General features: G+C 54.6%; 1 protein-coding gene across 1 annotated transcript; it reads left to right on the forward strand.

Moving 5' to 3' along the window:
* The first annotated feature begins 3067 nt into the window (after positions 1-3067).
* Positions 3068-9642, forward strand: MCAM (melanoma cell adhesion molecule). The gene is made up of 14 exons (XM_010581452.1): positions 3068-3190; positions 3301-3511; positions 3615-3685; positions 3790-3877; positions 4060-4239; positions 4327-4454; positions 4619-4781; positions 4870-4991; positions 5313-5451; positions 5572-5693; positions 5793-5928; positions 6676-6817; positions 7251-7368; positions 8221-9642. The coding sequence occupies exons 1-14, from the start codon at positions 3089-3091 to the stop codon at positions 8248-8250; spliced, it is 1752 nt and encodes a 583-aa protein (XP_010579754.1). The 5' UTR covers positions 3068-3088; the 3' UTR covers positions 8251-9642.
* The last annotated feature ends 2993 nt before the right edge of the window (positions 9643-12635 follow it).

The following is a 12635-nucleotide window of genomic DNA, read 5'->3' on the forward strand; positions in this document are numbered from 1 at the left end:
GAAGCCTGCAGAAACCTCTGGCATCCCACATGCGGCTCCAGACCCCTGTGGTACCCCTCCTCTCGCTGCTCTGTGCTGGGGGCTCTGCGCTGCCAACGCAGCCGCACTCCTTGCCGGCTCCCCACACACCTCCGCTCCGCAGGAGGCTGGCGGAGGGGCTGTGCTACTCTCCACCCCCTTCCCCGGCTCTAAAAGCAAATCTTTGTTCTTGTGGAGCTCTGGCTGGCGGCCGGCTGTCCGCCAGCCAGATGGAAAGGCATGGGGGCTCTCCTCCTTTCCCTGCTTGCTTGCTGCAGACGTTCTTTCCAGATCTCTAGGTCTCCTACTGGAGCTGTGCCAGGCGCTTGGGGTGCACAGTGCAGGCTGGAGCTCAGCTCTGCAGCTGGGCTGCTCCACACGTGGCCGATGGGTGTCCAGCCCTGCCCAGGTTCCCCCACCGAACCGGGGTCTGCAGCTGTGCTGGGCCCAAGAGAGGATTGCCATGTCCCCAGAGCCTGCTATGCCAGGGTGCCTGCACCCAGTGTCTCTATAGCCTGCCCGCTCACCTGGCAGGCTGTGGGGTCTTGGAGCTGCAGGAGGAAGCCTTGTGTCCCCAGGGTTGTGGGGGGCCTTGTGCCCCCAGCTAGCTGCACTTGAGGTGTCGCTGGGTGCTCCTTTCAGCCTGAGGGAGGACTAGTATCCAGCCTGCCCCAGAGGAGGTGGGGAGCAGTGAGCCCTTATTGCAGGCAGCGTGGGGGCTGCAGCATCCACGTCCACCTCCTCAAGGGCAGTGGATGGGTGGGAGGGATGTGCGCCTCATGCCAGCCCCAGATGCCAGCCATTCTCCAGCTCTGAGCTCATGGTTTCTGCTGCTTAGCTGCCTGGATGAGGGCTCTCATGCCGAGGGGGTCAGCAGGGCGGGCCAGCAGCTCTCCCTCTCCCAGGGGCTGGCTCTGCCTGGGGCTCATGCTGAAGGTCTAAAAGTATTGGGGAGGGCAAAGCCTGGCTTGGCTGCCTGCAGCCCAGAAGTGTCAGGGCTCAGGGGAGGGTGCAGGGGGCCAGCTGGGGTGCACCCCAGCCCCAGGCTTGCCCAAGTCTGCAGGTGCTCAGCTGCACCAGGCAGCCAAGTCGTGGCCGTGCAGGTGGGCAGGTGCCTCCGGTGCAAAGTAATCTGTTCCTGTGTGTGCTCAGTCCAGTTTCCTGACCCCAGTGCATGCTTATCTCTGGGGCTTTCACCTGTTTTTCTAGCACCTCCTTTCCTGTGCAGTGCTTTGCTCATCCACCTTTGCTTAGTGCCAACTGTGCTGTGCTGCTGGGATGGGTGAGGACCACAAACTGGCTGTTAGGGTGCCCCGGGGTGGCTAGTCTTGTGAGCCAGGGCTTTTGCTGTGGCACAAGGGCTCCTGGCTGCATGTTGAGGCTCTGCCACTATGTACCCACTCCAGACAAAGAGTATTTTGTGGGCACGGCATTGCCCTTTGAAGTTGCCTCATTTGCGAGGCTCTGTGACTGTTACCAAGCACTACTATCAAGGGAGCTGTTGACACAGCTGGCTTCCTCCAGCCTCTTGTCCCCAGCTCCCATACCTGGGCTGGGCCGTGGGTGCCCAGCCGGCTGGCCCTGTTGCTGGGGGACAGACCGCTGTCCCCTCCTGCAGGGCTGCCTGCCAGCCCAGGGGATGCAGACCCCCCCTGCTTTGGCACCTGCAGGGCTGGCGGCGATGGCACTCCCAGCGTTGCTGTGACGCAGCCCTTGTCTCTGCCATGCCTGGCTGGGGCTGTTCTGCCCCCAGCCCCTTGGGAAGCTGCTCTGTTCCCTGTCCTGGATCGATAGCCATTACCTTCCCATGCTACTCTGGAGCGTGGCCAGGAGCTCCATTACCGCTGCAGGCGAGCGGGCAGCTGGGCTGGGAGGGAAGGTGGGGTGCCAGGGTGGACAGGCTCTGCTCAGCGGGGATGCGGATCCTTGGTGCCACCCATGCTATGGGCAGGCAGTGCTGGGCTTGCTTTATGGGCAGGGAGCAGTGAGGAGCTTGCCTTCGGTACGCTGCAGGGGTGGATGCTCTGACTGCTGGGTTCTGGGTTGCTGTCCAGGTGGCAGGGTCAGAGTTTGGAGAGGGACCTGGGAGTCCCAGCTGCACCATGGCCGTGGTGGTCAGGGGCATGCTGCCTCCCCAAAGGGCTCTGTTGCCTTGAAGGGAGCAGCAGGCAGCTGCAGCTGGCTGGGGCACCCCTCCTGAGCTGCTGCTCTGTGTGCCCCATCCCACTGCGGAGGAACACAGCGCCTCATTCATGTCCCAGCTCCCGGAGCCGCTGCAGGGGCCACACAGGCTGACGTCAGGGCTCTTGTCCCGGGCCACGGGAAGGTGCAGCCTTTGTGCTGCCAGCTTCAGTCTCCAGCACCCAGTCCCTTCCCCTGCTAACCTCCTGACACATCCTTGCCTGGCCCTTGGGGCCAGTAAGGTGTGGTAGGTGCTGGTCTGGGATGCTGGCTTGGACTGGAGGTGTGGATGTGTGCTCCGGACTGTGAGGGGGATCAGCACTACCCTGGGCTCAGATTAAGGCAGCCAGCAAGGCGATCTGTTTGCTTGTGGGCTGTGGAGACACAGCCTCTTCGCTTACCCATCCCCGGGCAGGGTGCAGCTGCTCCCCACCTCGGTGGTGTGCAGAGGGATTTGGGGGCTCACAGGCCCTGCTGCTCATTTCAGCAAGGCTGGCATGCCATGGGGAGGGCAGGTCTGGCGGGGACTGCAATTGCAGTGGGGTGGGTGGTTGTCTGCCAGTGTCCTGGGGAGACTGGTGGTGTGAGCACGGCTTGCCTCTCTGGGAACAGGGTTGGTGGCCTGAGCCCACGGGCTCTCTGTGGATGCAGAAGGCAGTGTGGTGGCGGGAGCGGGGCTGTGCTCCTGGCTGGCAGTCCCACTGGGCTGGAACGTCGTGCCTGGGGGATGCCGGCACAGGACACAGCTCTGCCCCGTGCCCTTTGGGGGATGGAGCGGGGACAGGCCTGGGCTCAGCTCTCTCGCTGGCTCAGACATGGGGGCTTCTCCATGCTTCCCGCCTCTGATGGGCTCTGTCCCACAGCTGCAGCCAGCAAGCTGGAAGTCTCCATGCCAGCAGTGGTTGAAGTGGAGAGTGGGGGCACAGCCAGGATCGAGTGCAACTTCTACATCCCTGGAAATGGTTCCTACACCTACATTAACTGGTCTTACGTGAGTGCTGGCCTGGGAGAGGAGTGGTGGGTGGTGGACTGGGGTAGCAGCTAGCCTGGGGCTTTCTCCCGGGCTCCCCATCAGCCTGGCCTCGACCCTTTGCCTTGCAGATTGACCGCAACAACCGGGTGAGGCTGTGCCGCATCACAGGCAGCGAGATTCTGGAGGAGAACGTGGACTACAAGGGGCGGCTGTCGGTGGGGGAGGACAACGCCCTCTCCATCAGCAGGGTGACGATGCAGGACGCCAGGACCTTTGTGTGCCAGGTCGGGGCGGGCAGCCACGGTGTGGGTGAGAACCGCACTGAGCTCCATGTCTACAGTGAGTGATGAGGCAGGAGGGCACCACGGCTGTGCATCCGCTCTGCGGGTCCAGCGGGGGATCCCATCCCTCCTAATATGTGTGGGGCGGCTTCTCTTTCCAGAGGTCCCCGAGGCCCCTGAGATTGTGGCCAACCCGGCAGGCATCTCTGTGCAGAGCAGTGACATCCCACAGGTGAGGATAGACCCCACACGGTGGGGAGGGAGGCTCCCAGCTGTGCCAGGCTCCCCTCTCCCCAAGGGGACACCCTGTGCTCAAGGCTCTCTCTGCTGCCACAGATTGCCCACTGCGTGAGCAAGAACGGCTTCCCACCCCCCAACATCACATGGCACAAGAACGGGGAGCAGCTGCAGCCAGAGGAGAAGAGTGAGTTGGATGGGGATGGGGAACCGCACCTGGCTGCTCGGGAGAGGAGCCAGGGCACTCGTGCTATCCAGGGCCTCGTCGGCTGGGGACTGGCAGCCTGTGGCAGCCCAAAGGAGCTGTGTCCTCCCAAGGGAGCCCTCCTGTCTCCCGCGGGCTGGGAACAGCAGCTGTGTCCCCTGTAGTGGTGAAGATCCCGGCCACGCTGACCCGCGAGTCGAGCGGGCTGTACACGGTGAGCAGCACCCTCTTTGCCCACGTCACCCGGGAGGACCGCAATTCCCTCTACCACTGTACTGTGCACTATTGGCTGCGGGGACAGAGGCATGCTGTGGAGTCGCGGCGAGTCAACGTCACTGTCTTCTGTGAGTCGGGGGCTGGGGGCTGTGCCCGCCGCCCAGTGCTCCGTGGCGGGGCTCCGCACTGACCCTTCCCACTCCCTCCTCCCCCAGACCCTGCAGAACACGTGAAGCTGCAGGTCATGCCGTCCTCGGCACTGGTGAAGGAAGGGGATGACGTGAAGCTGGTCTGCGAGGCTGACGGGAACCCAGCACCGGTCTTCAGCTTCTATAAGAGAGGGGTGAGGCCAGAGGGGACCTGGGCACCTTTCCCTTGGCAGACATCTCATGTCCTGGCCTGTTCCTTGTCCTTTGCCTGGAGGGCCCTGGGGAGTGGGGTGCAGACGCTGGAATGGAGGGTGCCTGTGTGGGACTAAGGGCTCTGCTTTTTCCCCACTGCCTGCAGCTGGAGGACAGCTGGCAGGACCTGTCATCACTGGCAGACACCAACAGTGGCGTGCTGAACCTGCATGATGTGAAAAAGAGCAGCAGCGGCCTATACAGATGCCAGACCCTGGACTTGGATGATATGAGACAGCTAGAGAAGGATGTGGAGCTTGTTGTGAACTGTAAGGCGGGGAGACGGGCCCTGTGGACCTTGTGGTGAGTGCCTCGTCCCTCCTGCTCATCCTGCCCTGGTCTCCATCCCTCTTCTAGACATTGAAGGGGTCCATGTGAAGATGGAGCCGTCTTCACCCCTTCAGGAAGGGGATAGTGTGAGGCTGAGCTGTGATGCCCACAGCCCTGTGGCCCTGGACTACCAGTGGAGGGATGAGAAGGTGAGCAGGCATTCAGGTACTGTCGCGCTCAGGCTCAGTGAGCCTGGGCTTTGCAGCAAACTGAGCAGAGCCAGGAGCTTGCTCTGTCTTTCCTGAGAGGGGACAGGGGTAGGATTCCCCCTTCCATGGACCTGTATTGTCCATCTCTACCTCTTCACCTCCTGTTCAGTACCGCAGGGAGGTCCTGTGCTTGCAGGATCCCTTCCTGTGCATAGGAGGGAGGGCTTGAGCCCCTTTGGGACAGCTGCAGAGCCTGGGGAGCTGGGCACAGAAGGGCCTGGTGCTTGGGGCTTATTGCTGGGGGGTATCCCTTCCCAACAGGGCAGGAAGGTTGGAGAAGGGAACCAGCTCTTCCTGAGCAACCTCACCTTCGAAACCTCCAGCAACTTCAGCTGCAAGGTGATTGCACCAAGCGTGCCGGGGCTGGAGCAGAGCAAGCAGGTGGCTGTGGCTGTTCAGGGTAAGAACTGGCGTGTGTGCGGACGTGCTGCCCTGCCAGAGTGATGAGGCCTGTCCTGCCCAGCATCGGCCCTGATCCCCTTCCCGAGAGCCACAGGTCCTTGATGTGCCCTCCCCACAGGGAAGCCGCGGATTGTCGCCATCAGCTCCCCGCTGTACGTGCGGCAGGATGAGGTGGTGAACCTGACCTGCAAGGCCATTGCTTTCCCCAGGCCTTCTGTCCACTGGAATGTCAACGGGACGGTGAGAGCTGGGGAGGGTGCTGGGTCCAGGCCGTGGTCTCTCAGAAGGGCTGTGCATTGCCTCGGACACTGAATCCCTTGCTGCCTCCCTGCCTTGCAGGCTCATGAATACGTTGAAAATCAGCACATCGCCAGCAACCTGACAGTGCGTGTGAACCATGACCTGCTGCGGGCGGGAGCCATGTGCAGGGTCTCCAATGCGCTGGGTATCAGTGAGAAGCACATCCAGCTACTGGGTGAGTCTCGGGCACTGCCCTCTGCCCTGGGAACCCAGAGAAGTATTAGTCCCCCTCGCACAGGCGCTGTGTGTGCTGTGCTGCCGTGGCGTGGCTGAGCTCTGTCTCTTTCCTTCCCTTCCCGCTCTGCCAGTGGAGTCCATCAGAAAAGGTAAGTCTTTGCACCATGCTGGGTGCGTGCATCCATCAGCCCAGGGTCTGGTGGGAGCATGCCACCAATGGGAGTTACGCTCACTTCTGGCCTGGGGAGGGAGCCTTGGCTGCTGGCTCTTGCACTGCATCTCTTACTGCTCCCCTCTCCCTGCCAAGCTGCAGGGGCCAAGCTGCGGCTCTGTCTCCACCTATTTCTGCAGCAATGTGAAAGCTGCCTGCTTGTCCTCAGCCTGTAGCCTAGTAAGGCCATCAAGGGCAGCTTCCTGAAGCTCAGGACCGCTGGGCAAGGAAGCAAAGGAGTGGCCTGATGCCTTTCAGGAAACCCTGGAAGCCATCTTCCTATGGTGCTCAGGGGCATGGCAGCTGGGAGCAGAATGCAAAGTTTATTCATACAGAAACTGCCCTAACGGAGCGTCTTTGTACTGACATCTGCATCCTGCAGGGGACTGGAGAAGCACTGGGAATTGGAGTCCCCCTGGTGCTTTCTTGGGGGAAGGGGTGCTTTCCTTGCCCCCAGGGGGGTGCAGTAATGCAGAAGTTGGAGAGCATCAGGGTGGAACAGGCATTAACTTCTTTCTCTCCCATTGTGTTTAGATCAAAAGACACCAGAGAGCAAAGGGGTGATCATTGTGGCGATCATTGTCTGCATCCTCGTGGTGGCTGTGCTGGGGTCTGTCATCTACTTCCTCCACAAGAAAGGCAAGATCCCATGTGGCCGCGCTGGGAAACAGGACATGTAAGCACTGCCGCCCGCCCTCCCAGGGAGCCCCTGGGGCCAGAGGTGCTTGCCATCACTCATGCTTCCCATCTCATTGCACCAGCCGCTCCCTGCCCAACACGGAGGGAGGCAATAGTGCAGCCTCAGGGGGCACTGTGCTGGGGTCTCAGCAGTGCTTCCAGCTTCCCACAGCCTGGGGTCTGCACTGCTAACCCTGTCCATGCAGCGAGGCGATGAGGAGGACAGCAGAGTGGTAGAGCAGCCAAGGGACCCCTACCCAGGGAGGGGCTGGGCAGCCCAAAGCTTTCACTGAGCCAGAGCCTCTTTCACCTCTGGCCCTGCTCCAGAGCATCCCCTGAGATGGAGCCCCGGGGCTTGGCCTCATTCATCTGGCCACGTGCCCTCTTTGGTATCGCAAACATGTCTCAAAATTGTCACCTCCCTCCCCTAGCACAAAGCCAGAGGCACGTAAAGACAAGATTGTAGTTGAAGTTAAGTCAGATAAACTTTCCGAAGAGGCGGGGCTCCTGCAGGGTGCCAACGGCGAGAAGAGACCTGCCGCTGACCAGGTAGGACAGAGCGTCGTGTGCTGCCATTCCCTAGAGAAGGGCCGCTCCCGGGGCTGGGAGCGGAGGTGAGGAACGTAGGGGGGTGCATCAAGGTAATGCTTTTCTCCTCTCTGCAAGCTCCTCTCCCAGCACTCCCCACCCTGCATGGGCATCCATCATCCATCATCCGTGCTCAAGGGGGGCCGTGGGAGAGAGGGGAGGTGACAAAGCCATGGCTCTCTGCTCCAAGGGTGCAGGAGCAGCCCTCCCCTGCGCACATGCAGCTCTGCTCCGTGCCAGCCCCTGGCCCAGCCTGCTTGGCTCTGCCTCCTTCCGTGCTCCCTGGAGCAGGAGCTGGGCTCCCTGGGGGCTCTGGGAGAATGAACTATGTAAACATCTCTGGCCAGGAGTCAGAGCAGAGGCTGTAGGAATGGGCCTGCTCTGGCATCTCTGAGCCAAAGCTCTCAGTGTAGGATGAGATGAGTCTCCTGGGCCATGTGGTTTTCTCTCTCACCTGGTGTTAATAAAACCTGTAGGCTCGAGCAAGTATTCACAATATTGGTGCTGGACTGTCACTGTACTAAGGCAGGGCTTGTGTGTCTTGCAGAGCCATAGGATGGAGCACCTGAACACATTGCAGTTTTATTTGCCTTAGGCCAAGAGATAACCCTACCCTAGTCCTGCTGCCCTTGCAGCTTGCACTCAACCCTTGCCCTGGGTGGATGCTCAGCCACTGCAGGGTGGCCTGGGCCAGTGGCTCTCCCCCATCACATTGCTGTCTGTCACACAGACACCTGAAGCGGAGGACTTGGTTTTATGTTCACTTCTAACTATACTTTTTTTCCCCCTCCTTTCTGTTTTGGTGGACTGAAGAGCGAGAAATACATCGATCTGAGAAACTAGAGAGGGAATCTACTAAGTGCTTTCTTCCTTCAAACCTTTCCTGCTCTTGGATTGCCTTGTCCCACCCCTGCTCCAGTACCTGGGGAGCATGGCCAGAGACGATTACTGCATCGCAGTGCTGAGCCCCAACATGTGGAGGACACCCCCTGACTCACCTGTCTGTTACCTCAACCGTGGGCTTGCAGGTTGTCGACTTAGCAGCAGCAAAGCTGGGCTTGCTTACTACTACAGAGAGGCCAACAGCAATATTAGAAAGAAATATCCCATTAAGCTACCTGGTGGAAGGTTTTGAGGCTTTTTCAGGAGATTGTCCTGTATGTGTGTGGGAAGGTTTTGATGTGTTTTACCCTAAACTTGCTCAGAAAAGCTGGTGAAATGTTACTTTTACTTTTGGGATGTCCCAGGCACCTTAGATGTAGCGGTGTGCAGGTTAGATGAGCGAAGAATGGAAGTGGTGTGTTAGAGCAGTGTTTGCCAGCTGCTGGGGAGGTGTTAGTGCTTTGCTTTTTCTTTGAACTGTTTCTTGTCTTGTTGGTTTAGCCCAGCAGGTCCTGGTGGTGCTGTGCAGGTAGGGAGCTCCATGACGGGTAGCTGTGATCCTACTGGAGGCGAGTACCTGGCAGAGCAAGAACAGGGGCACCCATCTCTCGGGCACATGATGGACCAAGGGCTTAGGTTCTCTGGTTTGTAGCGTAGCCTTGCTGATGTGAGGGGGGGGCTTTCCCTCTCCCCACTCCCCAGGGAATTGGATTGCTTTTGGGGGGGGCTGCACAGCCGCTGGCAACAGCTGGTCCCAAAGCCTCCCCCAAATGTAAAACTAAGGAGTACTAGGCCAGGGCCAGTTGGTGATGTCTCAGGGTTTTTTTGTGCTGAACAATTACCAGCCCCAGGTAAAACCGATTTACTGCTGTGCTTCGGTGGCACCCCTGGCCCTACAGCCATGCTGGTGCTACAGCAGGTGAGTGGTGGAGAGGGAAGATGGCCAAGCAGCCTGCCTTTAGCTTCTGCTGCTGTGGCCTGTCCCAGCCCTCTGCTGGCAAATGTGGTTTGCTCTCCTGCCTTTTCCTAGAGAGATCAGCCCCCTGCAGCCTCTCTTTTCCCCGAAGTCACTACTCTCAGTGCTATGCTGTCCACAAGCCTATGTCCCCCCAGCCCTTGGGCAAGGGGCTGAGGCTAACCCCAGGTGACAGGAGAGGTGTCCCCTCATGCACCCCCAGCATCCTCTGCTGGTAGCAGGGAGCTGTGCAGCAGCCCAGCAGCCAGTGCCTAACAAGCAGTGAGCTATACTCATGAGCTACAAGTGTTGTCGAAGCAAAAGCTTTGGTTTATATATATTTTTGTTGGATTGTGTGTAAATTTCCAGAAGTTTTGTCTGATACTTGCAAGGTTTTTTTTATATATGTGAAAATAAAGTACAAAGTTCAAAGCCTGGTTCTGAGTTTGTTCCTGCTAGCAGCTGCCCCATGAGGAAGGTAAGGGCAGTGTGTCTCCCCTGTCCCTGCTCAATTTCAAGGCTCCCTTCCCCAGGAGTGGGCTACCAAGGCTGACACAGTGGCACTGCGCACTCCCACCTTTAGGTTTGCTTCCACAACAGCGGGACTTTCAGCTAGGAAACGGGCTTAAATAGCAGATGAGTGTCAGCTCAAGCCTCTGGCACTTGGGACACCACTGAAGGTTGCAGAGAGCCTGGTGGCTGCTGCCCCAGGGTCTCGGCCCGGCTGCTCTCAACAAGGCACCTGCAGTGGCCCATGCTGCTGTGCTGTGGCTTGTGCCAGAAATGGCCCTTTGTTTCCCAGGTGAAGCCAGCAGAACAGCGTTGGCTTAACCTGCCTTTGCACTGTGGCTAGGGCAGGAAAATGTGTTCTGTTCACTGGTAATAGACAGTGCTGTTAACAGGTGGTGGACAAGTCTGATACCAAATACTAAGAGGTAGCAGCAGGTAATGGCTAATGGGTTGCAGCTAGCTATTAGTCAAGAATGCTGTTGAGGTTCTAACAGATGACATGTTTATACCCCCTGTAGCTGGTAACAGATAATTCTATGGATTCTAATAGGTGATTTCATTAACAGCTAATATGGACACTAATAACTACCAATGCTTCTAAATCTACTAATGTATTCTAAGAGATAGTTGTAGTATTAGATTGTAATATATAATTATATTACTAGTGATGGCAGATACTAAAAGGTAATACTGTCAATAGACTTCAGTAAATCCTAACAGTAGAATCTATTAGATAGTTGTATTAATAGCTTAATAAAGATACTAATAACTACTTATAGATAATAGATTCTAATAGGTAACAAGACATTATAGTAGATAATTGATAGCTACTATAGATACTAATAGATATTAATGGATTTTTCCCTTAAAGAATTCTAATAGATTATAACTGTTACTCATATATTAGGTACTCTAGATCCTAACAGATAATTCTTATTGATATAATCTAACAAATTTTAATTAGTAATTGTATTAATAACTACTATAGATACTAAATACAAATAGGTAGTTAATTTATTAGATGCTAATAGTAATAGCTTTTAATAGATAATTACAATAGTACTAATACAGATATGAATAGATAATTCTGTTAAAAGATTCTGATAAATTGAGACAAAATTATATGGCTAGCTATTAAGTGTACTAATAAGACATTCCATTCATGAATTCTCATCAGTCTAATAGATAATTGCATTAATAACTACTATTGATAATTCTATAAGTAGATTCTGTTATAAATTCTACTAGACTATTTTATTTCTGGCTAATATAGATACTAATAACTACTTAATGAATAATAGTATTATTAGATAGTGGTAGATTATCAAAGAAAATCTTATTGCCAGCTCTTGTAGATACTAATAAACTGACAAATCTACAACTACATTCTGATAGAGTCTGATAGATAATTTTAGGACCAGCTACTGTAACTGCTACTCATAGATAACTATTGTTAGAATCTAATAGGACTATGTATTAGTATCTATAGTACGGAGTAATAAGTAGCTATTTCAACCTATAAAGTATCTATTATTTGAATCTACAAGAAAACTTTCCTACTCGCTGCTGTAAATGCTTATAATTACTAATAGACCATTGTTTTAATAGAATAAATTCTAAAAATTGAAATACTATTAGTAACTATTAGTGTCTACAGTAGCTGTTAGCTGATAGCCATAATATTCTGGTCTATTATAATCAATAAACAGAATTGCCTGTTAACGATAGCTACTATAAACACTAATAATAATAAAATCAACTCTTGTAGTGGATTCCAGTTGATACTGATAACTAATGAATAACTCTATTAGTAGCTTCTGTAGATACTAATACTCATTGATAATTGCAGTATTAGAATCTATCGAGTTCTAACAGAATTGTTTTACTAGCTATGATAGATACTCATAACCCCCTAATAAATAAATCCAATCTGTTGCACTGTTATCTGACTCTATAACATAGCTATGTGAACAGGTAGGGTCAATGATAAACACACTAACAGACAACTGTGTCAATACACTGACTTGTTAGAATCCATCAGACAGCACTAGCTAACTGTACTAACACCTCCAATAGGTCGTAATAACCATGGATCAGATACTAAGACATAGTTCACATTATGGATGACACCACAGGACCCCGTGTGACCCATCTGATTCCTCTGACTCCATTTAACTAGGTTGATAGTGCTCGATACCAGAAACCCCATGTGCCCCCCATGTGACCCCAGTTCATATTATTTAACCCCTGTTATGCTCCTTTGATCCCCATGTCTTCATTTGACCCTGATTAACCAGACTTATCCCATGGTGACTTCCTTGAGGGGTTCACTCAACCTCAGTTGACCCCCATGTCCTCATTTGACCCCAACTAATCCACAGTGAGTCTTTGAGGTGTTCACTCGATCTTGACCCCTGTGTCCTCATTTGACCCCAATTAACCTCATTTAACCCCACAGTGACATTGAGGGGTTCACTTGACCTCAGTTGACCCCCATGTCCTCATTTGACCCCAATGTGACTTGTCTGAGGCATTCCCTTGACCACATGTGACCTGTGTGTCCTTATTTGGCCCCAAGTAACATCAGTTAACCCCAAATATCTGGGGGGGGAGCAGGTCAGGGCTGGTCAGCTGGGTCAACTTGTCCTCAGGCCTATTTCATTTAATAGACCCCCCAGGCTCTAGAGTCCAGAACCTGCCAGACTCTGCTGGATGCTATAGACTCACCAGACTCCACCAGTGTCTATGGAACATGATTCAAGGCTGACAGATTCTGTTAGAGCCTCACAGGTCTTGTCCTCTGTCATATACTTGCACAGGCCCCCCCCAGAGTCTCACAAACTCCGGCAGGGTATATCGGACTCCAACAGCATCTAACAGA

This window comes from Haliaeetus leucocephalus, unplaced genomic scaffold, assembly GCF_000737465.1.
Source record: "Haliaeetus leucocephalus isolate CR32 unplaced genomic scaffold, Haliaeetus_leucocephalus-4.0 Scaffold773, whole genome shotgun sequence".
NCBI lineage: Eukaryota > Metazoa > Chordata > Aves > Accipitriformes > Accipitridae > Haliaeetus > Haliaeetus leucocephalus.